The sequence below is a fragment of the Notolepis coatsorum genome (assembly GCF_963971535.1).
Source record: "Notolepis coatsorum genome assembly, chromosome: 14".
In the NCBI taxonomy this organism is placed as follows: Eukaryota; Metazoa; Chordata; class Actinopteri; order Aulopiformes; family Paralepididae; genus Notolepis; species Notolepis coatsorum.
The window spans coordinates 54,961,161-54,987,660 of record NC_140178.1 but is presented as its reverse complement, the minus strand read 5'-3'; the positions used below and the strand labels follow the sequence as shown (position 1 = coordinate 54,987,660).

General features: G+C 45.3%; 1 protein-coding gene across 1 annotated transcript in view; it reads left to right on the top strand.

The window, feature by feature from the left end:
* Positions 1 to 26,500, top strand: part of LOC311240367 (xylosyltransferase 1-like) — a 214,235-nt gene that overhangs the window by 166,471 nt on the left and 21,264 nt on the right. Inside the window, exons 4-8 of the mRNA XM_084328952.1 lie at positions 492 to 694; positions 10,353 to 10,433; positions 10,770 to 10,986; positions 14,641 to 14,817; positions 19,683 to 19,951. Of these exons, the coding sequence (XP_084185078.1) occupies positions 492 to 694; positions 10,353 to 10,433; positions 10,770 to 10,986; positions 14,641 to 14,817; positions 19,683 to 19,951 (947 nt within the window). The remainder of the gene's footprint in view (positions 1 to 491; positions 695 to 10,352; positions 10,434 to 10,769; positions 10,987 to 14,640; positions 14,818 to 19,682; positions 19,952 to 26,500) is intronic.

Below are 26,500 nucleotides of genomic sequence, written 5' to 3'. Positions count from 1 at the left end.
TGGTGAGTGTCTATGTACTGTGACTGTATGTTTGTCTTTCAACCACTGCACAAATGAAGTTCCGAAAGGAAAATAAAGTAATTTGAAGTTTGAAGTTGAAGTTGATTAGGGGGTGGGAAGCTGGTGGGTGGGAATCTGGCGTTGTGGACAGCGACGCCTACAGGTCAGGTCTCGGCGCTTGCTCAGCGGGACTTGGTGGAGAGTCCTCGCTGCCAAGTGAAAAAGACGTCACTGACTGTCGCCGCACGTATCGGAGGAAGCGTGCGATCGACTCGGGACGCCCTTGTACCGACTCGTAGGAGAACATGCAAACAACAACCAGGTAGGGGAGGGGGGGGGAATTGGTACAAAATTGGGACGGGGAGAAAAACAGAAATAAAAAAAAAATAAAAAAAATTGACTTTCGCTCAGTGTTGAAGACATAATCTACTGCATCTTGAGCACTCATTACTCCTCTTCGTCCTCTCTTCCCTCCCTTCTTCTTCTTGTAGCGTTCCAAGTACCTGCACAGAGAGGTGTTGGAGCTTGCCACCTTGTACCATAATGTCCGTGTGACTCCCTGGCGCATGGCTACCATCTGGGGAGGAGCCAGCCTCTTGGGTATGTACCTGCACAGCATGGACGACCTCCTCAAAATGGCCGACTGGAAGTGGGACTTCTTCATCAACCTGAGCGCTGCTGACTACCCAATCAGGTGAGGGCTGACTGAAGTTAGTTAGTGATGGGACGACTGGAAGAGGGTCAGCCAAACATGTGGTAGACAAAAACAATAAAGAAATGTTCGACAGTGCTATACCATAGCATTACCATAGATGTGGTACTTATGTTACATTCCTGTTTATAATTAAAAATATATATATATAAAAAGAAAGTAAAATAAATAAATCCTTCCATTTTCATTAAATATTCTAAAACACTGAATATTTTCTGCTCATGCACTTTCCAAAACAATGGGGGAAAAAAGGTTTTACGTCAAACCTTGTGTTTTAGTTACTCCGATGGCGCCATGCTGCTTCCAAACAAAGACCATCGACTGCATGCTAATAGCCGCTAACCGACAGTATGACCTACCCTTTCGCCCTTGTTGTGTTTGGTTAAGGTCTTGTGGCTCAGGTTAGGTGGCAGACAGACCACAAAACCATTGACTGCTAATGGATTGGGAGTCTATACATTTGAAGTGGGGCTGTTGAGTGGCTGCCTAGCAGCTTGGGGATTTGAGGGAAAGTGGATGGTAAACTATAGGGCCTGATCGGTAGGATTAGTGGATATTGACCCAAACGCAACAGTAAGGGCAGGAGACTGAAGGAAGATTTAGGAGTATTAGTGCTGCTTAAATGGGTTGGCGAATACTTTTGTTTGGGGTTATTGTCCATCTATTGCAGTAGGCATTGCGTTTTCTTAAGCAGTTTGTGGTCCACTCTATGTGCATTTGGAGAGTGATTGGTATTTAATATGTGCAAGTGCTCACAAATCAACACACACAGTTCTTTCCTTCCATCAAATTGACTGTTTTGAACACCCTTCCAGCTAAAATCCATACCCCAGCCAATGCATGAGGGCACTGCTGTCAATAGCTGTGATGTCATCAGACCATGGGGTGTGTAGGGTCAATGGGACAGAGTGTGTACGTGCATGCATGTGCGCATACATTTGCGTGTGCATGCTCATGTGTGTCTTTGAATGTGTATGTATTTGCATGCCTGTATGTGTATATGATCATTTCTCCACAAATACATGCAAAAATACCCTTAACTCATACTTTAACCCCTAACATTAATGTTGACCTAACCCTTAACTTAAACTCTGAGCTTAAAATGTCCCATTTCAAAGTTAGGAGGACTGGCCAAAATGTGGCTCACTTCCCCAGAACATCGACTCTCGTTATACCCAGAATTTCAACTGGTCCTAACAAGTGTAATGGAATAACAAGTAGCCTACCGTTATACATGTGGTTTGTCAAATACCGGGAGCAGAACAGGGCGGCTGAACAGAGGAAGTGTAATCACAGAGAACTGTCTGTCTGTCATCTCTCCTCCTCTCTCTCCCTGTCTATTCATTAGGCCTACGCTAGGCTACTTCCACAGCAGAGTATGGTGCCGTGTGAAGGGAGTGCAGTTCCAATGTACTCTCCCCATTTTGACCCAAGCAATGGAACATACTTTTAGATATAGGCCAAATTGAATAGTCGTACTGTCGTTCTTTCTTGACAGATTCCTTAAATGTATCCAAATCGCCTGTGGTACAGTACATACAGGGTGTCCGCGGGACCTTAAAAAGTCTTAAAAAGTCTTAAATTCAACTATCAACTATTAAGGCCTTAATTTGTCTTAAAATGTCTTAAATCCGACTTTCGGAGGTCTTAAAAACATGCCATGTCATCTTATGTTTCATTGTGAAATCTGGGGGGAAACTATTAACGGGAGATAAATCAGGCTTTTTTCTTTCTTTCACGCAAACGGTACGCAGTGGGGCGGAACCTTAATGTGGTCCTTAATGTGTGTCGCCGTCGGGAGCTATTTCAGAACACCGGAGCATAGGTAACACGTTATTCAAGCCGTAGCGATAACGCTGACGCTTAGTTTAGTTTAATTGACTTGTATTTATTTGCACTCGTTAATTTAACATGGGAAAGTGCAAATTTAATGAGAACTGTCTCGAAAACCCTCTGTTTGCAGCACCGTGGTTGGTCCCAGTGAAAGATAATTACGAGGCCCGCTGCAAACTCCGCAAAAAGGATTTTAAACTGGGAACGATGGGAATAAAAGCAGTCGAGTCACACATGCACAGCGCTAAGCATGTTTACCTCTGCAAAAACCCGCCTGCAGACAACTTCAATATCAAATTTATTTTCGACGGCGACGCTGTCCACATCAACTGCTGAGGGACAGGTAGGTCTACCACCAATTACATCTGCACCTGTCCGGGTAACGTTCGGCTCCACGCCAACCCTTGAAGCTGAGGTACTGTGGGTTCTAAATACGGTCGCAAAGCATCAGTCCTACAATGGAAATGAGGGACTAGGAGAGGTGTTTCAAGCGATGTTCCCTGACTCTGAAGTCGCTAAAACATTCACGTGTGGAAAAGATAAAACGTCCTACATAGCCAGGTTTGGATTGGCTTCTTGCATCCAAAAAATCTCTCCACGGATGTAAACAAGGGCAAGGACACGTTTGTGTTGATGAGAGTGAGAGCTTCACCCCACCCTATGTATTTATTTTCTACCACACACCTACCCCCTCCTAATGTACAGTCTCCTCCCCATCATATTTATATGTATATATATATATATATATATGTTAGGATCTATGGGTAACAGTACTGTATATTTGCATATCATGTCACAAATGTAACAGTAATATATACATGTATGTCCCTATGCCATAAATGTCATGATGTCATGTATGTTGTGCATGTCATAAATGTCACTATGAATTGAAAATGAGGGACCCTGATGTAAACAAGACAAACGTCTTTCTCTGGTCTGCATCCCCTTATTATTGTGTGTATTGAGCTGTACTGTATTGTACCCATTCTGAAATCTGTTAAATAAAGTATTCATTCAACCAAACCACAAAAACAAAACAACTGGATGAATGACAACTTTATTTAACAGATTGCAGAATGTGTACAATACAGTACAGCTCAATACACACAATAATAAGGGGATGCAGACCAGAGAAAGACGTTTGTCTTGTTTACATCAGGGTCCCCCATTTTGAATTCATATTGACATACACAACATAGAATAGATAGAATAGAAATACTTTTATTATCCCGTGGGAAATTTGACACTGCAAATCGCTCAACATTTAAACATTTAGACAGGACAGGTCACGAATTAGAATAATAACACAAATCAATCAAGTTGCCTAGGATAAGAGTAGAGTAAAATAGAATAAAAATGAAATAAAATATACAGAAATGAATACAGTAAAAACATACATGACATGACATTTATGGCATAGGGACATACATGACATACAGGTATATACTGTAGTACTGTTACATTTGTGACATATACGATATGCAAATAATATACAGTACTGTTACCCAGAGATCCTAACAGAAAATATTATATATATATGATGGGGATGAGACTGTACATTAGGAGGGGGGGGGGGGGGGGGGGGGTTGGACATTTACGGTGGCCAGTTTCGAATTGCAGTCTCCCGTAGGTGCTCTTTAAGAGCGGTTTTGAATGTGGGCGGGGGTAAAAATGGGTTTTAAGAGTGAGGTTAAGCAGTAGTCTGACCAGTTTGTTTTGTGATGTTTGTAATCTTGTTTTTAGTGCCTTTGAGGTGCTTTGGTACCATGAGGTGCAAGCATAGTCGTAGTACCCTTGAATGAGTACTGAGAGTACCCATGATTTTTGCCATTTTGTTATCGTGAAATTGGTATTAAATTTAATTCTGAGTGGCATTAAAAAGTCTTAAAAAGCCTTAAATCTGACTGGGCTAAACCTGCAGATACCCTGTACATAGAGCACTGGCAGTGCGATAACTCTAATGCTAAGCTAATGGCAGTGATATAACTCAGCCTAATGCTAAGCTAATGGCAGTGATATAACTCAGCCTAATGCTAAGCTAATGGCAGTGATATAACTCAGCCTAATGCTAAGTTAATGGCAGTTATATAACTCAGCCTAATGCTAAGCTAATGGCAGTGATATAACTCAGCCTAATGCTAAGCTAATGGCAGAGCTAATATGCAGCTAATTAAAGCCATATTAGCCAAATATAATTACTTTGAGAGCTGGGGACTGCAGCTTTCTCCCAGAGCGGAGAGGTAGGGGCCTTGAAGTGCTGATTTCCCTGTGTGTGTGTATGTGTGTGTGTGTGTGTGTGTGTGTGTGTGTGTGTGTGTGTGTGTGTGTGTGTGTGTGTGTGTGTGTGTGTGTGTGTGTGTGCGCGGAGAGATTAGTGTTCAGTAGGGATGCCCCGATCGCGTGTAGCCTTTTTACAACGCGTCCGCGTTTCCGGGTTCCCGTTTTGCGCTCTGATTGGCCGCTGACCTACGCTAGTACGCCCCCCTCGCTATGAGCGTAGCAGGAGGACGGACGCTGAAATCGAACAGCTGTTTCCGCGAGTACGCGCCCCTCGCTATGAGTGTAGCAGGACGCTCCGTGTTCATAGCCATTCATCTCTAAAGCTAACCACTATTTGTAAAAGCCACAACCACGTTACCATATAAGCCACAACCACGTTACCATATTTGTAATAATGTAAATCATTGTGTCGTTGTACATATTGTGTATACAACGTGAGTAGCTAACGTAGCTTAGCTTGATAGCCGCCGTTCTCGAAACCTAACAATGCCCGATCTAAAATGGTTCTCTCCTCTTTGTATACCTTTGTCCTCACAAGTATTCTGCCAGGGAACTTATGGACACGACAATAGTAATAAGTAATAACATTCTGCAATGTTAAATAACGTTTATCCATTCAACTAGCGGTACTAGGTAGCTAGCCTAGCCGCAATGCTATGGTCGATCCCATTCACGTTAGCATGTAAGCTAACAACAACAGCGTTAGTGGAGCTAAAGGGGCTATCGTATCAACATGATGCGTGTGCAGTGCTTTGCCCCACAGGTCTGAGAAGAGGAGTCCATAAGTTCCCTGGCAGAATACTTGTGAGGACAAAGGTATACAAAGAGGAGAGAACCATTTTAGATCGGGCATTGTTAGGTTTCGAGAACGGCGGATATCAAGCTAAGCTAAGCTACGTTATCTACTCACGTTGTATACACAATATGTACAACGACACAATGATTTACATTATTAGTGGTTAGCTTTAGAGATGAATGGCTATGAACACGGAGCGTCCTGCTACACTCATAGCGAGGGGGGCGTACTCGCGGAAACAGCTGTTCGATTTCAGCGTCCGTCCTCCTGTTACGCTCATAGCGGGGGGGGCGTACTAGCGTAGGTCAGCGGCCAATCAGAGCGCAAAACGGGAACCCGGAAACGCGGACGCATTGTAAAAAGGCTACACGCGCTCCGATCACGTAAAGGGAGTTGAGCTCATTCGCTAGGGAGGTGTCAGCACTCACGATTGAGGAGGGGCTGACCTTGTAGTCAGTTATCGTCCGTAGTTCCCGCCATAAGCCCCCGGTGTCGTTCTGATCCATCTGTGTCTCCAGCCTGTTCCCATATCTCCGTCTTCACCGCCTTGCGCATATTGTATGCCGCTGCCTTATACTCGTCCATATTTCCAGATGCGCAGCCCGAGTTGTAAGAAGCAGTGCGAGCATTCAGGGCGACGATACTGTTAGTTAGCGTTGCTATAAAGCTAACTACAGTAATCGCGAACTCACTGACGTCGCTGGGAGCTCGCGCAAAATCACCCAAATTTTATTTAATTAAATTTTTATTTATTCGTACATGGAATTGTTACAGTCCAACAGTACATAGTTCACTTAACACTATGGTCTCCGATGACGAGTTTAGACGTCATTCCTAGCCATGCTCATTCTGCCGAAGACGCCGTAACTCGTCTTTGATATCAATATTTCATAAATCTGTGATCGAAATCATATTTCCCCTCCGGAGCCCTGAGATACACTGCAAAGCTCCACTCAACTCTCTAGCGGTTCAAGAGCGCCATCTGGTGGCCGATCTGCAGATCGCCAACCAGAAATGACCCTTTGAACCGGACGTGCTCATCCATATGTCGTCCGGGCACTCGCTATCGTTAGAGAGACTCCGTCTTGACACAGTGAACATCGATCGGTGCAAATAACTCGAAAAAACAACATGATTTGGACGTATATACTATTATACAACCTGGAAATGGATCGGGCATTTCTCCATCCCATAATAGAAACAATTCTGTTCCACGCTCATCTGCCAGCGGCGCGAGGAAGCCACGGTGAGTTGCAGCGTTATATTCTAACGTGTTCCATATAAACTGCTATGATGAACATATGACCCACACTGGATGAATCATCTAACGCTGCCCACGGAATTATAAACGGACCCCCGCCCATCCGGTCATCATCAGATGATACGTAGTAACTTCTAGAACCACGTCCAGTTGACATTTTTTATCTCGCGCCGATTGCTATCAAACTGTATTTCATCATCAATATAATGCATTTGGAGCTATAAATCAAGTTCTGGAGAAAGCTGCAGAAAACGATAAAAACATACTTATACTTTAGACCATATTTTAGTATGAATATGTGAATGAAAAAGTTTAACGTTGCTACACCCTGAACAATACATATAGGACATTGAATGGGCCATAATAATGGCAATTTAGCAATAGAATTTAAAAAGTTATAGCCCTGCAAAGAAGGGGAACTTCTCCATAGACAAATAGAGCTGGCTAGGGATGGTAAATTATGAATTTAACCCATGGCGATCAAAGTGTTAATATGCTCCACTTAATTCCATGGCCGAAAGGAACAGGAAGAAGACAATTCTTATTGTACCTGCCCCTACACACATACAGTACACTGATAGACTAAGTATAATGTTTACCAAACCAAACAAAATGTACATACTTGTTTTGCAGAACTGGAAACATCAACACAATTAAATGAACATAAATAAATACATTTTGTGCATCTATCAGTTAAATTACATATTTAGGTTAATTCATGTATACACACACACACACACATGTATCTATATATTTATATAATGTATTATTCTATATTATACTTCTATATACTATACTATATAATTGTATTATTTTTATTTTATTATAATATAACTAAATCATACTATTTATACTACACTATATTATATTGGTATACAGTATTATACAATATTTTTATATATTATTATTCTATGTTAAGCTGCTATATACTATATTACTATACTCCTACTAGCCTATACTGTAATGCAGTGGTCACCAACCTTTTTAAGCCCAAGATCACTTTTTTTTTTTTGGTGAAGGCAAGATCTACCTATTGAAGCGTTGAGAGAAAAAGACAGCCAAGATTGTACTTTAAACGAAATGACTTTTATTTGCCTGTATTCTAATTACATGCAATGCTTTGGTCCAACATTAAAACGTCAAAGTAGAACTATTATGTACTTTCTCAGTCAGTGCTAATTGCAGTCATCTTATGCAGCATCACTTTTCACATCAAAACAAAAGTAGAACTGTAATGTGGACTTTCTCATATTATTAACATTGACAAACATATTTACAATTAGCATTTTATAAAGTAGAACTGTAATGTTTACTTTCTCAGTCAGTGCTAATTGCAGCATCACTTTTCACATCAAAACAAAAGTAGAACTGTAATGTGTACTTTCTCAGTCAGTGCTAAGTGCAGTCAGTGCTAAGTGCAGTCAGTGCTAAGTGCAGCATCATTTTCACATCAAAACAAAAGTAGAACTGTATGTGTACTTTCTCAGTCAGTGCTAAGTGCAGCATCACTTTTCACATCAAAACAAAGGTAGAACTGTAATGTGGACTCTCAGGGTAAGATCTATAAAAAAATTAAAAATAATTTTTTTTTTTTTATTATTATTTTTTTTCATGGAAAGATCTACAGGGACAGTCTCAAAGATCGACCAGTCGATCAAGATCGACGGGTTGGTGACCACTGCTGTAATGCTATGTTATATTATCCTGTTATACTAAACTGCAATATTATACTAAACTATGCTATACTGTCTATTTATCTTTTCTTTGTACAACCTTTTGAAATGAAATATATTAGTAGAACTCTTTTCATCATTCTGCAAAGAGTTCCATAGTTTGATACCTATAACTGAGGTGCACCTTTGTTTTAAGGTGGTTTGTGCAAATTGGTGCTTAAAATTAAATTTCCTTCTGCTGTCATCTGGACAGGGAACAAACAACCTCTGTATATTTGCTGGTAATACTCTATCATTCCACGTCTCGCAAAACCTTTTCCTCAACGTTTTCGCTGATGGAAGGGCAATTGGAAGTTGTAGAACCGACCGAGATCTACCTGTGCATATTTTCGCGGGGATCGGAATATGGGAGTGCGTGGGAGCTCGCGCAAAATCACAGTTGTCCACCTTTGGCTACCGGGAGTCATAGTTACTCCTGCCGTTTACCAGCGCTCTATTGAATAGAATAGAATAGAATAGATCTTTATTGTCATTGTTACAGTTGTTACAACGAAATTAAAAAATGCAACCCTAGGTGCTAGTAAAATAAGAATAAAGACCAGCTGTGGAGGTCAGGAAACCTTGACCTTTGACCACCCCTCCCATTTGCCATTACATGTTATTTTAGCACACACCACACTACTGACATTTTGGATTAGATGTTATTTTCGATGTTTCTGTTCAAATAAAATCTTATGTCCAAACAAATGCATGCAGTTACATTGTCCAATTACCTAGATTTATTACGTTTTGGGTGGGGGCGCGAGCGTTGGAATTTTTGGCTGGTGAAAATGCTGAGTGGCTAGTGACTTTGGAAAACCACTAGCCACAGTGGCTGGTGAGCCAAAAAGTTAATGTCAAGCCCTGGTTATCAGTCTGTTATACAGTTAGTAAGAGTGTTATCAGTCTGTTAGGCTATGTGTCCACTCAAAGCCTTTTTTTCAAGGCGGACCGCTTTGAAAAAAGAAGAAAAAAAAGCTTCAAGCGTTTTTCTGGGTCTCCCCAGAGCTCGCGCCGGCTGCGGCTCCGCCCCTTCCTCGATGAGTTACATTGATGAGCGTGCTCCTTTCCAAAAAAGTTGAACTAGTTTCAACTTTATGCGCTGAGAGCGCTCCGACCAAAAACGCTGCCGCCCAGAGCTAAGGCGCGTCGCTGGGAAGAGGAGCGCGCATGTCGCTTCTCCAGCATAGAAATGAATGACAGAAAGGAGCTGACAACTCATAAAATGTCGGCTATGGACACAAGCCCTTATACAGTTAATATGGTAGAATGTTATCAGTCTTTTAACTCGTATACAGTTATCAGTTATAAATAATAATAAATAAATAAAACATATTTCCCCCCTTACCCAGACCGCTATCTATCCATCCAGATAGTTTAGGTGTGATTCACTTAGTTTTGGAGATATCTATCATAGAGATGGTTTGTGGTGCTAAAAGTACCAAATAATTAGGAATTATTCTCCATTATTCTCCAAAGTAGCCCCCCATTCATTATTATGGGGGTGTAGTAGAACATCCCATATTCATATTGATGCATTGATTATATTTTACACCCTTTCCATTGAAGTAAAACTGTAGAAAACTTCATATTTAGCAGTGTTTCTTCTGACAGCAGTTGTCTGTTAGGAGACTCTCTGCTCATCTATGACATACTGTACATCTCCAAGAATATTCAACAGCTAATTGGGTGTTTTGGGTCTGTGCCATGTGATGATTGGCTGAGTGATGATTGACAGCTCTCTCTCCCTCCCCTCAGGACGAATGAGCAACTAGTGGCTTTCCTATCCAAGTACCGCGGCATGAACTTCATCAAATCCCATGGCAGGGACAATGCTCGGTAAGAATATCTCTCTCTCTTTCTCTCTCTCTCTCTCTCTCTCTCTCTCTCTCTCTCTCTCTCTCTCTCTCTCTCTCTCTCTCTCTGCCTCCCTCCCATTTGTGGTCTCTCTCTCTCTGTCTCTCTGCCTCCCTCACATTTGTGTTTTCTCTCTCTCTCTTTCATATTTCCTCCTTTCATCTTTATCTATCCTATTTTCTCACCCTTTTGGTTTTAATCTTTTTGTACGGCCTGAACAATGTGAGTGACTTTGTCTGTGTGTGTGTGTGTGTGTGTGTGTGTGTGTGTGTGTGTGTGTGTGCGTGTGTGTGTGTGCACGTGCGTGTGTCCTCTCAGCTTCATCCGTAAGCAGGGTCTAGACCGGCTCTTTCTCGAGTGTGACACCCACATGTGGCGCCTTGGTGACCGCAAGATCCCAGAAGGCATTGCGGTGGACGGAGGTTCTGACTGGTTCCTGCTCAACCGCCCATTTGTGGAGTACGTGGTCAACTCACAGGACGAGCTGGTCACCAGCATGAAGCGCTTCTACGCACACACACTGCTGCCTGCAGAGGTACCACACACACACACACACACACACACACACACACACACACACACACACACACACACACACACACACTGCTGCCTGCAGAGGTACCACATACACACACACACACTACTGCCGAGGTACCACACACACACACACACACACACACACACACACACACACACACACACACACACACACACACACACACACACACTGCTGCCTGCAGAGGTACCACACACACACACACACTGCTGCCTGCAGAGGTACCACACACACATACACACACACACACTACTGCCTGCAGAGGTACCACACACACATACACACACACACACACTACTGCCTGCAGAGGTACCACACACACACACACACACACACACACACACACACACACACACACACACACACACACACACACACACACTCAATGCTGCCTGCCGAGGTACCACACACACACACGCACACACACACACACACACACACACACACACACACACACATTTGAATACTTTATTTGGTTCCACAAATTATATTACATAAACATGGAATGAAATGTATCGGGGCCAAGCAGCACTGAACACTTAAGGGTACACATAGCACCTCCTTCTCCACGTGGCTAAGCTGCCAATAATAGCTAAGACAGAGCAATATTTGGCCATTTTCTTTGGTTTTTCCTTTAGACATTGCAGCAATTCTCAGACCGGTCATGGTGCATTTGTATACATGGCCAAGACTTCCGAATACAAGTACACTATACCTACACCTGTACCCAAGGTCGGCCATCACATTGAGCAGTGGTTGGTATTTGATATACTTGTCCCGGAAGGCCTGGTCCATGTACAGATCAAAGGCACAGCCTACTTCTATGACCAGCACCTCCCTGTGGCTGGTGTCAACAAAAACAACATCCTGTGTATTTGGTATGTTAGCGAAGACATCGTTGGTAAGACCAAACCACTCTGGTTGCACTCTAGCATGTTTGTACATTGCTGCACTAGATGGTGAGATGTTCTGTACCGCATCAGCCACACACACACACACACACACACACACACACACACACACACACACACACACACACACACACACACACACACACACACACACACACACACACACACACACACACACACACACACACACACACACACACACACACACACACACACACTGCTGCCTGCCGAGGTAGCACACACACACACTGCTGCCTGCCAAGGTACCACACACACAAATGACTACAGACCGGTGGCACTCACCTCTGTGGTCATGAAATGTTTCGAGAGGCTGGTCAAGGACCACATTTGTGCCTCCCTCCCCAGTGATATGGACCCTATGCAATTTGCATACAGGACAAACAGGTCCACCGACGACGCGGTCTCCCAGGTACTGCACAGCACCCTCTCGCACCTTGACCGTCAGAAGGGGGGCTATGTGAGACTGTTGTTCATTGACTACAGCTCAGCGTTCAACACCATAGTCCCCACCAGACTGGTGGACAAGCTGATCGAGCTAGGTCTGAGCTCCGCCCTGAGCGCCTGGGTACTGGACTTTCTGAGCGAAAGACCCCAGGCGGTCAGGGTGGGGGGTCAGACCTCCAACACCATCACCCTGAGCATCGGGTCCCCCCAGGGCTGTGTTCTGAGCCCCCTGCTGTACTCACTCTACACACACGACTGTGTGGCCAAGTTCAGCTCCAACTCCATAGTGAAGTTCGCAGATGACACGGTGGTGGTGGGGCTGATCTCGGACAACGACGAGAAGGCCTACCGGGAGGAGGTTGAGGTACTGGAACGCTGGTGCCAGGACAACAGCCTGCTCCTGAACATTGGTAAAACCAAGGAGCTGATCGTGGATTATAGGAGAGGACAGCAGGAGACGCACACACCACTGATGATTAACGGGGCTACCGTGGACAGGGTGAGCAGCTTCAAGTACCTGGGGGTCCACATCTCAGAGGACCTGACATGGTCAACACACATAGACACAGTAGTAAAGAAGGCGAAACAGCGTCTCTACCACCTGAGACAGTTAAGGAAGTTCAGAGTATCGGGAAAGATACTCCAGTCCTTCTACTCAGGAGCTGTAGAGAGCATCCTGACCGGAAACATCACTGCCTGGTATGGAAACAGCACGGCACAGGACAAGAAGGCCCTACAGAGAGTGGTGCGCTCAGCCGAGCGTACCACAGGTATTGCACTACCCCCCCTGCAGGTTCTATACAACAAGAGGTGCAAATCCAGAGCCTGCAGGATAATGAAAGACCCTCACCACCCCAATAACAGCCTGTTTCAGCTGCTGAGGTCAGGCAGACGCCTGCGAACCCCAGCTACTAGGACAGAGCGGCTTAGGCTCAGCTTCTTCCCCCAGGCCATCAGAGCCATGAACAATGAACATTGAGTGCTCAGAACAGTGAACTGTCCACACACAAGCACACATGAACACACACACGACACGCACACTGTGCACGCTCACACACAAGCAGCCACTTAACACTTTAACATGAGCGGACACACACTCATGTCGCACACACGCACACTTATGGCCAAAGGAAAGGTCACTTTAAATTAGAATAACAGGAACAGTGTATTGCACTACCAAAGCTAACTAGCATGTCCCATATGCTCTGTAAATAACTATGTACAGATACCGAGATGTCACTCCATGTTACCTGCTACCTGTTACTGCACAATGTTGTTTCCTTCTTTTGATTATATTATATGTACCACTGTATTGCACATCGTTGCGGGCAAGACCACCCGCATTTCATTGTATACCTGTATGCCGTGACAATTAAAACTCTTGACTTGACTTGACTTGACACACACACACTGCTGCCTGTCGAGGTACCACACACACATACACACACACACACACACACACTCACACACTGCTGCCTGCCGAGGTACCACACACACACACACACACTGCTGCCTGCCGAGGTACCACTCACACACACACACACACACACACTCACACACTGCTGCCTGCCGAGGTACCACACACACACACACACACACACTGCTGCCTGCCGAGGTACCACACACGCACACACACACACACACACACTGCTGCCTGCCAAGGTACCACACACACACACACACACACTGCTGCCTGCCGAGGTACCACTGAAAGTATGGAAATGCAGTCGTTTTAATTTATTTATATTTATATTTAGTATTAGAATTTTGAAGTTTTGGGGCTAGATCCACAAAGAATGGATTGCACGGTGCTAATTGCACCCTTACTTACAATTCATTATGAATTGAAAATGGGGGACCCTGATGTAAACAAGTCGAAAGTCATTCTCTGGTCTGCATCCCCTTAACAATTGTATGTATTGAGCCGTACTGTATTGTATCCATTCTGCAATCTGTTAATAACATTTTCATTCAATAAATGGTATTTTATTGATGTTTGTAGGAGATGTGTGAGGAATGTCGAGCCTGTGTCTCTCTCTCTCTCTCTCTCTCTCTCCCTCTCTCTCTCACACACACACTCATATAAAGTACTCTGAAAGAACTAAATCAATAAGCATTTGGATTTTGAGCATTAGATGCTGTCATATTATATTGATGTGTGGATGAGAAGTGTGGAAAATGGCTGTATCTTCCACTTGTCTCACTTAATCTCTCTCTCTTTCTCTCTCTCTCCCTCCCTCTGTCGCTCCATGTCTAGTCATTCTTCCACACGGTGCTGGAGAACAGTGCCCACTGTGAGACCATGGTCGACAACAACTTGCGCATCACAAACTGGAACAGGAAGTTGGGCTGCAAGTGTCAATACAAACACATCGTGGACTGGTGCGGCTGCTCACCCAATGACTTCAAGCCCTCCGACCTGCCCCGCTTCCAGGTGAGAAAGAAGGTCTTTTATTTTTTCTCTAGATCAAATATCCCTCCAAGTGGGAAGATGAAGTTGATGTGGATGTTGTTTTGTTCCAAAGCATCACTGTATATGTATTCATACACCATTACTGTATTGTATCTATACAACATTACCATATGTATCTATACAACATTACTGTCTATGTATCTATTAGGGCTGTCCCCGACTAAGGATTTGGATAGTCGACTATGATTGGCCAAAATTTGCCATTAGTCGACTATAATTTTTTTTTAAAGTATAATATATATATTTTTTTTTATTATAATTTTTTAATCGTTCCATTTGGGCTGTGGGGGGTGCTTAATGTCTGAAGGAGTCGACTGAAGGCTTATTGTCCTCTGCAAAAGCATGCAATTGGTTCACTGATGGATACATCTTGATATTTGTCTAGTCTAGTGTGTTCATTAGATGGGTGAAATCCTCTTTCAGTGCCTCTATTCCTGTTTTCTTAGGCAGTTAGCCTCTGGTATGCGTGCCATTAGCGTTAGCCACGCTTCTAGGCCTCTTTTCTTTTGGAAAGAATGATACAAATTTTTTTTTTTAAATTATAAATATATATATTATTTTCTTTTCTTTTGTATTCGACTAAGAGGTTGGCAGTCGACTACGGCTCCTTTCGACCGATTAGTCGACTATTCGACTAATAGGGGTCAGCCCTAGTATCTATACAACATTACTGTATATGTATCTATACAACATTATTGTGTATGTATCTATACAACTTTTACTCATAATGCAGAGGTATGGACAATTAATTTGATAATTTAATTGATAATCTGGGGGAAATCTGGGGGAAATTGACATGGGTGTTTGTTATATTCCTATTGCTCACCTTTTGAATTATCAAACTGATTTGTCAGTGATTGATTGAAAACTTTATTTAACAGATTGCAGAATGGGTACAATACAGTACGGCTCAATACACACAATTGTTAAGGGGATTGCAGACCAGAGAAAGACGTTTGTCTTGTTTACATTAGGGTCCCCCATTTTCAATTCATAGTGAAGAGTTTGTCCCCAGGTGGTTCTAGGAGTCGTACATACACTCATTTATATGAGTCATGAGGAGTAAAAAGAAGCTTCCATTTTCTCAGGGTGGCACAAAGCAAAACCACCCCTGTTCAGCCTCTACATGTTCCGCACCCAGCCCTGGTTCAAACCCTTCCACTGAAGCGGCCAAAAATAGCACAGTGCACTAGCCAGCATACAGTATTGACTGGAATAGCCGCAAGGTGCTAGTTTGAAGCTCGCTAATTTATTTAAATTATTTGTTTGTTTGGAAAGAGCAACAACATTCAAAAACTCAAAAATCCTCTCAATCAAACCAGGAAAAGTGCAAAGATGAGCTTTTTATGTTGAGCCCTTTGTAGGTTAGTTTCACTTTTTGTATTGTCAATTTAGGTAGCATTTTCGCATCTTGGTACTTTATTTTTCATGGTTTGAGGGTGAGGAATTTGGTTAATGGGACATCATTTATTAAAAGAAAGATAGCCCTGAAGTGGCAGGTTTATGCTAACCACCTAATTCAGGGGTATAATAAAGGGCAATCCTTGAAGCAGTGTTGTAGTCGAGTCACCAAAGAAGAGCCTGAGTTGAGTCAGAGTCGAGTCCCCATTACTCTAGTTCGAGTCCAAGTCCAAGTCATCAAGGTTGAGTCCACTCCACTTTGGCAGTCAAAGAGCTAACATACAAATAAAAAAAGGCCTACATTTAAACATAAATGACACAGCGGTCACCATTTCAAAGGGAGTTTATTTACTTTGTGTCACAATAGCCAAACTAATGCACTAGCCATCAATATCTTATGCCAAATAATTAGGGCCTATTACAAAATAAATACAAATAAAATAACTGTATTTATCAATTAACAAGTCCGAGTCCTCGTCTGCACCTTCAGAGTCCGAATGCAGTCAATGCTCGAGTCCAAGTCCAAGTCCGAGTCATCAATGCTCGAATCCAAGTCCGAGTCATCAGTGCTCAAGTCCAAGTCGAGTCACGAGTCCTGAAAATCAGTCCAACACTGCCTTGAAGTGCTAGCTTGGTGCTATCTGGCTAAGCTCCTTCTGTGTGTACCACAGTGGCCAGGGACCAGAATAGCTTAGCATTCACAAATTAGCACTGCTGCTTGTCCTTGCAGCAGGCAGCGGCTTTTGCTGACTATAACGACAGACTTGAGGACAGTGTTTGTGGTCTAGTGACGGTTTCTCTAAGAGGCGCTGCCAACAGAAACTGATCTTAAAACAGTTACAGGGAGGCAGTTGGTGTATTTTTAGAGCTATGTAGCTGGTAGCTGTGCGGTTTGGAGGGTTGTCATTATCATAATGTAGGGCTTGCTGGGTAGCCAGGCCACTTGTAACCCTGAATGGGACATTAGGCGTGCACACACACACACACACACACACACACACACACACACACACACACACACACACACACACACACACACACACACACACACACACACACACACACACACACACACACACACACACACACACACACACACACACGCACACACACACACACACACTGAGCTTGTGCAGTCTAAAGAGTAGACATTATGATGTGGTTTCCTTTTTTTATTTTTATTAAAAACATGCACATGGGGGCGGCTAAGTGGTGTAGTGGGCAAGGCGCTCGCCACCAATGCAGGAGACGCTGGGTTCGAGCCCAGCTCTCGGCATTGCTATCAGCTTGGCTGGTCGTTCATACTAACACAATTGGCAGTGTTAGGGCTTGTGTCCACCAGGGACGTTTTATGAGTTGTCAGCTCCTTTCTGTCATTCATTTCTATGCTGGAGACGCGACAGGCGCGCTCCTCTTCCCAGCGCCGCGCCTCGTGTTTTATGAGCTCTCGGCGGCAGCGTTTTTGGTCGGAGCGCTCCCAGCTCATAAAGTTGAAACTAGTTCAACTTTTGGAAAGGAGCGCGCTCATCAATGTAACTCATCGAGGAAGGGGCGGAGCCGCGGCTGGCGCGAGCCTCAGAAAAACGCTCTGAGCTTTTTTTTTTCTTTTTTCAAATTGGTCCGCCTTGAAAAAAAGGCTTTTAGTGGACACATAGCCTTAGGGGTGGGAAAGCTGGTGGGTGGGTCCTGGTCGTTGTAAACAGCGACTCCTACAGTTCGGTCGGGGCGCCTGCTCAGCGCGGATAGGATCTAAGGGGGGTAGTGTGATCCTTCCACACGTTACACTCTCTCAGTGAGAGTCCGCGCTGCCAGGTGAAAAGAAGCGGTTGATTGGCTACACGTGTGTCGGAGGAAGCACGTGATAGCCTCCACTCTCCCAGACCGACTGTGGGGGGTAGGTGCGCAGCGACCAGGAAGGGGATTGGGAATTGGCATAACGACTAACATTGGGATGGGAGAAAAACGGAGGAAAAAGGATGGGGAAAAAGATCAATACATTTAAAAAAAAAAAAAAAAAACATGCACATGAGTTCAGGTCATGTTCATGCTAATCTTGCCCCCCCCCCCGTTCTCCGCTCTCTCTCTCTCTCTCTCTCTCTCTCTCTCTCTCTCTCTCTCTCTCTCTCTCTCTCTCTCTCCCTCTCTCTCTCTCACCCTCTCTCTCGCCCTCTCTCTCTCGCCGCATTTCATTGTATACCTGTATGCCGTGACAATTAAAACTCTTGACTTGACTTGACTTGACTCTCTTCCTCCCTCCCTCCCTACTCATCTACCGTCACCCCACCACCATCTCTCTATCTGTTTTATATTCATTCTTCTGTATTGTCTTTCACCTCTATCTCTCCATCGCCTTCTGTTTTATATGCATCTGTTTTATTTCCTTCCTCTCTCTCCTCTCTCTCTCTCTCTCTCTCTCTCTCTCTCTCTCTCTCTCTCTCTCCTCTCTCTCTCTCTCTCTCTCTCTCTCTCTCTCTCTCTCTCTCTCTCTCTCTCTCTCTCTCTCTCTCTCTGTGTGTGTGGGGGGGGGGGGTTGTATGTCACTAATTCTTAATTGGAAGGCGTCTCTACTATATACAGTATATAGACATGGAGACAGTATAGTGACGGGTGCATAGTGTTAATTAGGATCTGTCCACAGTGAACACACATAGATCATACTGGCTACTTTTATCATCTCAACCTTCTAATTAGGCAGTCAGTGTTTGAAGGTTTTTCATTGATGTGTACAAGAGATGTGTGAAGAATTTTGAGGCATGCTGTGTGTCTCTCTCTTTCTCTCTCCCTCCCCCTCCTATATCCCCATCTTCTATTCCCCCCTTCCCCTCTCTTTCTCTTTCTCTTTCTCTCTCTCTCTGTCTCTCTCTCTCTCTCTCCCTCCTATCTCCCTGTTTTTGATCTACCCCTTCCTCTCTCTCTCTCTATCTCTCTCTCTGTCTCCACCTTAAACATCCTCCCTCTCTTTCTGTTCTTCCCCCCTCCTCATCTCTCCTTCTTTCTCCCTGTTTTTTCCCTCTGTCTCTCAACCCCCCTTTTCTCTCTATCTCCCACCGCAGTTAATACCAAAATTGTGTTGCTCATAAATAGTAAAATTTGCTCAACTAAGGCTCACCTGTCTAAAGCGCCTTTTTCTTTGCGTTGTCAGTGTGGAGATAATTGTGCCATAAAGAGTGCTTAGATATCCTGAATTTGTTTTGTGAAAAAGGTTTATTTGTGTTTTTGGCCCGTTACTCTATTTTTGCAGTTTTGAGAGTGATTATGAGCTGCTTATCTGACTGCTGGCTGAATGGGATTTTTTGAATGCTCCAAAGCTAGGCTACATTTTGGCAAGGAAAATGTATTTTCTTTTATTTTTATTTTACATCTAGTGGAGAATTCATGTTTTCCTACTTTTCCCCTGATTATTTCCTTCTACTTGTCTTCTACAGCAAGCGTCCAGACCAACCTTCTTCGCCAGGAAGTTTGAGGCCAGTGTCAGTCAGGAGATCATCTCCCAGCTGGACTCCTTCCTGTTTGGAGCCTTCCCCCAGGGGACCCCGGGCCTCCAGGCCTACTGGGAGAACGTCTATGACCAGGAGACGGACGGCCCCAGCGGAATATCAGACCCCCTGCTCAGCCACTACCACGCCTTTGCCCGCATGGGCCTGAGGCGTGCTGCCAGCTCCCTTCAGGGCCACCCTGATGACAAGAGCTGCAGGTGAGTGACTGACTAGAGGCTAACCCCAACCATAACCATAACCATTCCCCTAACCTTAACCATTCCCCTAACCATAACCATTCCCCTAACCTTAACCATAACCATTCCCCTAACCTTAACCATTCCCCTAACCATAACCATAACCATAACCATTCCCCTAACCATAACCATAACCATTCCCCTAACCATAACCATAACCATTCCCCTAACCATAACCATAACCATTCCCCTAACCATAACCATTCCCTTAACCATAACCATTACCATTCCCCTAACCATAACCATAACCATTCCCCTAACCATAACCATAACCATTCACCTAACCATAACCATAACCATTCCCATAACCATAACCATTCCCCTAACCATAACCATTCCCCTAACCATAACCATTCCCCTAACCATAACCATTCCCCTAATCATAAACATAACCATAACCTTAGGGCACTTTTACACATGCCTTGTTTAGTTTGGTTAAATGGAACCCTGGTTCGTTTACCCTCTTGGTGCAGTTGTTTTTGGCAGCTGTGAACACCGCAATCGCACTCGGGTGCAGCACCAAAACAACCAGACTGACACCTTGTTGAAGAGGTCATCACCAAAACAACCAGACTGACACCTTGTTGAAGAGGTCATCACCAAAACAACCAGACTGACACCTTGTTGAAGACGTCATCACCAAAACAACCAGACTGACACCTTGTTGAAGAGGTCATCACCAAAACAACCAGGCTGACACCTTGTTGAAGTGGTCATCACCAAAACAACCAGGCTGACACCTTGTTGAAGAGGTCATCACCAAAACAACCAGACTGACACCTTGTTGAAGACGTCATCACCAAAACAACCATGCTGACACCTTGTTGAAGAGGTCATCACCAAAACAACCAGGCTGACACCTTGTTGAAGAGGTCATCACCAAAACAACCATGCTGACACCTTGTTGAAGAGGTCATCACCAAAACAACCAGGCTGACACCTTGTTGAAGAGGTCATCACCAAAACAACCAGACTGACACCTTGTTGAAGAGGTCATCACCAAAACAACCAAGCTGACACTTTATTGAAGAGGTCATCACCAAAACAACCAAGCTGACACCTTGTTGAAGAGGTCATCACCAAAACAACCATGCTGACACCTTGTTGAAGAGGTCAGCACCAAAACAACCAGGCTGACACCTTGTTGAAGAGGTCATCACCAAAACAACCAGGCTGACACTTTATTGAAGAGGTCATCACCAAAACAACCAGGCTGACACCTTGTTGAAGAGGTCATCACCAAAACAACCAGGCTGACACCTTGTTGAAGAGGTCATCACCAAAACAACCAGGCTGACACCTTGTTGAAGAGGTCATCACCAAAACAACCAGGCTGACACCTTGTTGAAGAGGTCATCACCAAAACAACCAGGCTGACACCTTGTTGAAGAGGTCATCACCAAAACAACCAGGCTGACACCTTGTTGAAGACGTCATCACCAAAACAACCAGGCTGACACCTTGTTGAAGAGGTCATCACCAAAACAACCAGGTTGACACCTTGTTGAAGAGGTCAGCACCAAAACAACCAGGCTGACACCTTGTTGAAGAGGTCATCACCAAAACAACCAGACTGACACCTTGTTGAAGAGGTCATCACCAAAACAACCAGGCTGACACCTTGTTGAAGAGGTCATCACCAAAACAACCAGGCTGACACCTTGTTGAAGAGGTCATCACCAAAACAACCAAGCTGACACCTTGTTGAAGAGGTCATCACCAAAACAACCAGGCTGACACCTTGTTGAAGAGGTCATCACCAAAACAACCAGGCTGACACCTTGTTGAAGAGGTCAGCACCAAAACAACCAGGTTGACACCTTGTTGAAGAGGTCATCACCAAAACAACCAAGCTGACACCTTGTTGAAGAGGTCATCACCAAAACAACCAGGCTGACACCTTGTTGAAGAGGTCATCACCAAAACAACCAGGTTGACACCTTGTTGAAGAGGTCATCACCAAAACAACCAGGCTGACACCTTGTTGAAGAGGTCATCACCAAAACAACCAGGCTGACACCTTGTTGAAGAGGTCATCACCAAAACAACCAGGCTGACACCTTGTTGAAGAGGTCATCACCAAAACAACCAGACTGACACCTTGTGAAGAGGTCATCACCAAAACAACCAGGCTGACACCTTGTTGAAGTGGTCATCACCAAAACAACCAGACTTAGGCTGCGGTTACATGAAAAGAAAAACAAGAACGTTTCATTTCACTTTTCTGAACGTTGCGTTTATGCAGTCAGGTTAGACGCCGTTTGTCTCCTGTATGCGCGGGAGGTATTTGTTGCGTGCACAAGCCAGACAGAGAGAGAGAGCACAGAGCGCGTATGTGTATAGTAATGCAGGACCTGTCGCAGAGGTCTAATTGACATCCAACGACACTCAATGTTAGCGTGTGTGTGTGCCTAAAAGCACAGCAGAGAATTATGGCATCATTAACCGAACTCAGCCCAACGTCTCTTCACCGTCCATTATTTTCTGCATGTCGGCAGATCTATGTCGGTGTACGTTACTCCACTTCTCCTTAAACATATATTACGGGCGGTCAGGTGGCGTAGCGGAGATTGCGCTCGTCACCAATGCAAGAGGCTGCGGTCTCGACTCCCGGAGTCAGCATTGCCTTGGCTTGGGCTGATCGCTATACTAACTCGTTTTGGCTGGGTTAGGGGGAGGGAAGCCGTGGGTGGGAAACTGGCGTTGTGGACAGCGACGCCTACAGGTCAGGTCTGGGTGCTTGCTCAGCGGAGGCAGGACTTGAGGAAGGCAGCGTGACCTCCCACGCGTTACACTTCACCAATGAGAGTCCTCGCTGCCAAGTGAGAAGAGAGCCACTGGCTGTCGCTGCACGTGTCGGAAGAAGCGTGCGGATACTTCAGGGTTCCCTTGTACCGACCAGTAGGAGAACATGCGCACAACAACCAGGTAGGGGAGGGGGGGAATTGGCACAACGACTAAATTGGGACGGGGAGAAAACAGAGAAAAATCAGAGAAAGAGAGATACAAATTTTATTTTTTTATTATATTACGATACCATTTCCAATCACAGCTCACAAGCAAAACCTGCTCTCTCGTAAATTACACACTGGACTGTAGCCTTTTTTCTCCTGCTTTAACAACTGTCTGGCATTTAGTACAATATGCAGGTGTGTGGGTCCCGGCTCACGCTGTCTATACAGTGCGATAAAAGGACATATAATAAGCGCCTTTGTATTGTAAGTAACCGTTGCATTTGTAGTGTTCATTCAATAAATATAGTTCTCATGGCGTGAGAGGGACGAGGGACGATCCCAAGATAATAAACGCCCGTTTATAAAGAACCGACCTGTGTCCGTGTCGTTGGGGAGAGAGCTACAGCCTATACAGGTCTATCGGTATATCTAGTCAAGTCAAGAGATTTATTTGTCACGGCATACAAGTATACAATGAAATGCGGGTGGTCTTGCCCGCAACGATGTGCAAATAACATATAATACAATCAACATTGTGCAATAAGCAAGTAACATTGTGCAATAAACAAGTAACATGTTAGGGCATATCGGTATATGTACATAAGTTATTTACAGAGCATGGAGGACATACTGGGTCCTTTGGTAGTGTCTAATTTATACAATCTCCGGTTATACTATACTATTTAAAAAAAAGTTACCCTTCTTGGTGGCCATACGTGTGGGCGTGTGCAGCATGAGTGTGTGCCTGCTCATGTTAAAGTGGCTGCTAGTGTGTGAGCGTGTCCAGTGAGTGTGTTGTGCGTGTGCTCATGTGTGCTTGTGTGTGGAGAGTTCAGTGTTCAGGGCTCTGATGGCCTGGGGGAAGAAGCTGAGCCGAAGTCTCTCTGTCCTAGCAGCTGGTGTTCGTAGGCGTCTGCCTGACCTGAGCAGCATGAACAGGCTATTGTTGGAGTGGTGTGGGTCTTTCATTATTCTGCAGGCTCTGGATTTGCACCTCTTGTTATATAGAACCTGCAGGGGTGGTAGTGCAATACCCGTGGTACGCTCGGCTGAGCGCACCACTCTCTGTAGGGCCTTCTTGTCCTGTGCCGTGCTGTTTCCATACCAGGCAGTGATGTTTCCAGTCAAGATGCTCTCTACAGCTCCGGAGTAGAAGGACTGGAGTATCTTCCCAGATACTCTGAACTTCCTTAACTGTCTCAGGTGGTAGAGGCGTTGCTTCGCCTTTTTTACGATTGAGTCTATGTGTGTTGTCCATGTCAGATCCTCTGCGATGTGGACCCCCAGGTACTTAAAGCTGCTCACCCTGTCCACGGTAGCCCTGTTAATCCTCAGTGGTGTGTGTGTCTCCTGCTGTCTTCTCCTATAATCCACGATCAGCTCCTTGGTTTTACCAATGTTCAGGAGCAGGCTGTTGTCCTGGCACCAGCGTTCCAGTACCTCAACCTCCTCCCGGTAGGCCTTCTTGTCGTTGTCCGAGATCAGCCCCACCACCACTGTGTCGTCCGCAAACTTCACTATGGAGTTGGAGCTGAACTTGGCCACACAGTCATGTGTGTATAGTGAGTACAGCAGGGGGCTCAGAACACAGCCCTGGGGGGACCCGATGCTCAGGGTGATGGTGTTGGAGGTCTGACCCCCCACCCTGACCGCCTGGGGCCTTTCACTCAGAAAGTCCAGTATCCAGGCGCTCAGAGCGGAGCTCAGACCTAGCTCGATCAGCTTGTCCACCAGTCTGGTGGGGACTATGGTGTTGAACGCTGAGCTGTAGTCAATGAACAACAGTCTCACATAGCCCCCCTTCTGACGGTCCAGGTGAGAGAGGGTGCTGTGCAGTACTTGGGAGACCGCATCGTCAGTGGACCTGTTTGGCCTGTATGCAAATTGCATAGGGTCCATATAACTGGGGAGGGAGGCACAAATGTGATCCTTGACCAGCCTCTCGAAACATTTCATGGCCACAGAGGTGAGTGCCACCGGTCTGTAGTCATTGAGACCTGCTGGGGAGGGTTTCTTTGGTACCGGGATAATGGTAGACATCTTGAAGCAGGCAGGGACCACTAACGCCTTCAGGGATCGATTAAATATGGTGGTGAACACAGGGGCTAGCTGGTTAGCACAGGACTTAAGTATGCGTCCTGTTATTCCATCTGGGCCAGCCGCCTTCCTGGTGTTCACCTGCATAAATGCTCTTCTCACACTGTGTACCGTCAATGAGAGAGCGTCCCCGCCCCCCCGCGGATGCCCCCCCCCCTTCCACAACAGCCGGCGCACCAGTGACGTCACTAGCCGTTGAGCTAGCAGCGCCACTGTTTGCACCAAACCGCGCGTAGAAGGTGTTGAGCTGGTCCGCAAGGGAGGCGTCATCGCTCCCCATTGGGGGGGCGCTGACTTTGTAGTCAGTTATCGTCTTCAGTCCCTGCCATAAGCCTCTTGTGTCATTCTGTGCCATTTGTGCCTCCATCTTGTCGGCATACGTCCTCTTAGCAAGTTTAACAGCCTTGCGCAGAGTGTAGACTGTTGTCTTGTACTCTTCCATGTTTCCTGACTCTCTGCCAAGGTTATAAGCAGTGGTGCGAGAGTTCAGAGCTGCTCTGATAGTACTGTCCACCCATGGTTTCTGGTTCGGGAACACCCTCGCCTTCTTTGTGGGTACAATACTGTCAGCGAGTGTTGTTATAAAGCTCACAACGGTGTCTGTGAACTCGCTGACGTCACTGGTGCTTCTCTCGAACATTCCCCAGTCGACGTCATCGAGTGCGTCCTGAAGCGTGGCCTCTGATTGGTCGTCCATCTTTTTACCTCACGTGACACGGCGGCGTCACGTGATCTTTGTTTGTAAGCAGGGACCAACAAGATGGCGGCATGATCCGACGTGTTTGTCGCTCCCGCTAATGGTGGAGCCGGTACAGCCTTTTATCCGGCTCTGAGCGGGGTGTAACAGTGGTCGAGTGTATTTCCTCCCCTTGTGGAGCAGACGATGTGCTGAAAGAAAGACGGCATGACTTTTTTCAGATTCGCCTGATTGAAATCCCCGGCTACAATCATGGCCGCGTCTGGGTGCTTGATCTGATGTGTGTTTAGATGGTCGTGTAGTTCCGCTAGCGCCCTGCCGACGTTCGCTTGGGGAGGAATGTATACTGCAGTCATGATTACTGCAGTGAACTCGCGTGGAAGATGGAAGGGACGACATTGGATCGAGAGGTGTTCCATGTCGGCGGAGCATGAACGGGAGAGTATCTGCACTTCCCCGGGGCTAGTCCAGCCGTTGTTGGTCATAAGGCAGAGACCCCCGCCGATGTTCTTCCCGGAGGCCTCTGTACGGTCCACTCTGAAGATGGTGAAGGAGTTGGAGGGAGAGATGCTGTGATCCGGAGTCACTGGTTTCAGCCAGGTCTCCGTGAAACACAGGATATTGCAGTCTTTCATCTCTCGCTGGAATCGGACCCGTGCTCGTAAATCATCCATCTTACTCTCTAGCGAACGTGCATTCGCCAGGAAGATAGATGGAATAGCCGGACGGTAAGCAGATCTTCTTAGTCTTAATCTGATCCCG